The 2285-nt window shown below is 38.6% G+C and overlaps 1 protein-coding gene across 1 annotated transcript; it reads right to left on the reverse strand.

Moving 5' to 3' along the window:
- Nucleotides 1-319: 319 nt before the first annotated feature.
- LOC117350528 (olfactory receptor 1509-like) lies at nt 320-1252 on the reverse strand. The gene has a single exon (XM_033924828.1). It carries the CDS (start codon nt 1247-1249, stop codon nt 320-322), a length of 930 nt encoding a protein of 309 aa, XP_033780719.1. The 5' UTR covers nt 1250-1252.
- Nucleotides 1253-2285: the final 1033 nt, after the last annotated feature.

Raw genomic sequence — 2285 nt, forward strand, 5'->3', positions numbered from 1 at the left:
AATATCAGAACTTTATAGAATATGAGGGAATGCTGAAAAGGTCTCAGGCCAACGTAGAAAAGAATGACGTGGATATGGTTCAATCAATGATCTGAAACAACGTCAAAACGTAGAATTTTTTTTCTGCAAATTGGCACTTAACGAAATAAGATAACACTCTTTTCAGCTATAGCGGCAAAATAACGTCCAGAATTTAGGACGGTAGTTGGTTGGTTGGGCTGAGAACTCTTCAGCACCCCCTTCTAGATTAAAGAATATACATCAATCAATGAGAATAAATTGGTTACATGACAGTGTATTCATTGAAATGGACAGCAAATCAGTTTATATGTGTCCTGCCTCCCAGCTTCTTCATGGTTTTTTTCACCTTCTCATTTCTGAGAGTATAAATGAAGGGGTTTAACACAGGGGTTATAATGGTATAAAAACCTGAGATTAGTTTGTCACCTGGAAGAGTCACTGGTGGCCTCATGTACATGAAGACAAGAGGGCCAAAAAACAAAGTGACAACCAGGAGGTGGGAGGCACAGGTTGAGAAAGCTTTCTTCCTTCCCTCAGCTGAGCGAATTTTTAAGACAGTGGAAATAATGTATACATAAGATATAGAGACCACCAAGAAACATGTAAGGGTTAAAATTCCACTGTTTGTCATGTCTGCAATTTCACTGATAAAGGTACTAGAGCAAGCCAACACAGATAAGGGATGGGAATCACAAAAGAAATGATTGATCTCATTGGGACCACAGAACGGCAGTTGGGTTGCTGGAAATGCCTGCGCTAAAGCGTGAATGAAACCAAGTGCCCACGTACAAGTCACAAACAGGAAACAGACTCGTCTGTTCATTATTATCGTATAGCGCAAAGGATAGCAGATGGCAACGTAGCGGTCATAAGCCATCAGGCTCAAATGAAAGCATTCTGTCCCCCCAAATAAATGCAAGAAAAACACTTGAGCAATGCAGTCATTGAAAGAGATGGTATTGCGCTGTGAGATAAAATTAACAAGGAATTTGGGAACAGCGACTGTTGAAAATCCCAGATCTAAGAAAGACAGGTTGCTGAGGAAGAAGTACATGGGCGTGTGCAGCTGAGAGTCCATATATATGGTTACCAGAATAAGAAGGTTCCCGGCTACAGTGAGCAGGTAAATCACTAGAAGCATTGCAAAGAGCGTTATCTGTACATTCGGATTGCTAGAAAGTCCTAGGAGAATGAATTCTGTGACTCTGGTTTCATTGCTGACCACCATTCCTTCTACTCCATCAACTGTAGGGAGACAGAATCACAAGAGATGATAGAAGGAACAGAAAAAAAAAAATGAAAGAGATATTCACAGAAAAGTTACCTTTCCTCTCACTTCGAGTTGCACAGATCGGCTAAGACCACTCGAAGTTTTCGCTTATTTAGCCACCGTAATCCAAAACATTGTTGATATAAGACATTCCTGGATAGGACACTTGCCTTTCAGGCAGCCAAATTGCAAACTTGGTTAGGGGAACTATTCCCCAAGTCTTATTCCATTGTTCATTCAGGAACTTAGTTAAGACCTATCACCTGACATGATGGTTAATTTTGCTGTATCTGTTTACTTTTTACAATTGTATCTCTTCACTGATGGTCCAGTTCTCTTTTATGTAAACCGCCAAGAACTGCACGTGTTGGCGGTATAAAAGAATACATTTATTACGACTATTATTATTATAAGGACTTCCAGAGTTGATTTCTCTAATCCTTGTTCAATTCCAGACTCGGAACTCACCTTTTTGAAACAACATAGTAATGGTACATTCTCCTAGAATTTATTGCTCATTAAATATTTTGGTCTTGACGTGTTGTAAACTCATGAAGCAGAGGCTGTCTCTCTTATATGTGTCTATACAGTGCTCCATACATCTGGTAATATTTTAAAAATGTTAACTTCTGTCTTCTATAGTCTTCCACCGTAGGCGTCTATACAGCTTTGTATGTTCATGACAAACTCGTTGCCCCTAAAGTAACTCTTGCCCTAATGGATTGTGCTGCCCATAGGCTCTTATTCTTATAGATATCTCACATTTATACCTGAGTATCCCTATAGAGAGCAGTATCCAAATATTGAATCATGGTCTCTCTTAAGGTACTTCCTTTCATATTAAATTGCCCTTGAAAGCATAGTTTCAAAGATTGTTAAATTCCCTAAAAACCTCATAACCTGAGGACAAGTTCTACTTGATAATCCTGAAGGTTACGAATATTTATTTATTTTATTTATTAAGATTTATTTACCGCTTTTTTGAATGAATTCA

Source organism: Geotrypetes seraphini, chromosome 16 (genome assembly GCF_902459505.1).
Source record: "Geotrypetes seraphini chromosome 16, aGeoSer1.1, whole genome shotgun sequence".
In the NCBI taxonomy this organism is placed as follows: Eukaryota; Metazoa; Chordata; class Amphibia; order Gymnophiona; family Dermophiidae; genus Geotrypetes; species Geotrypetes seraphini.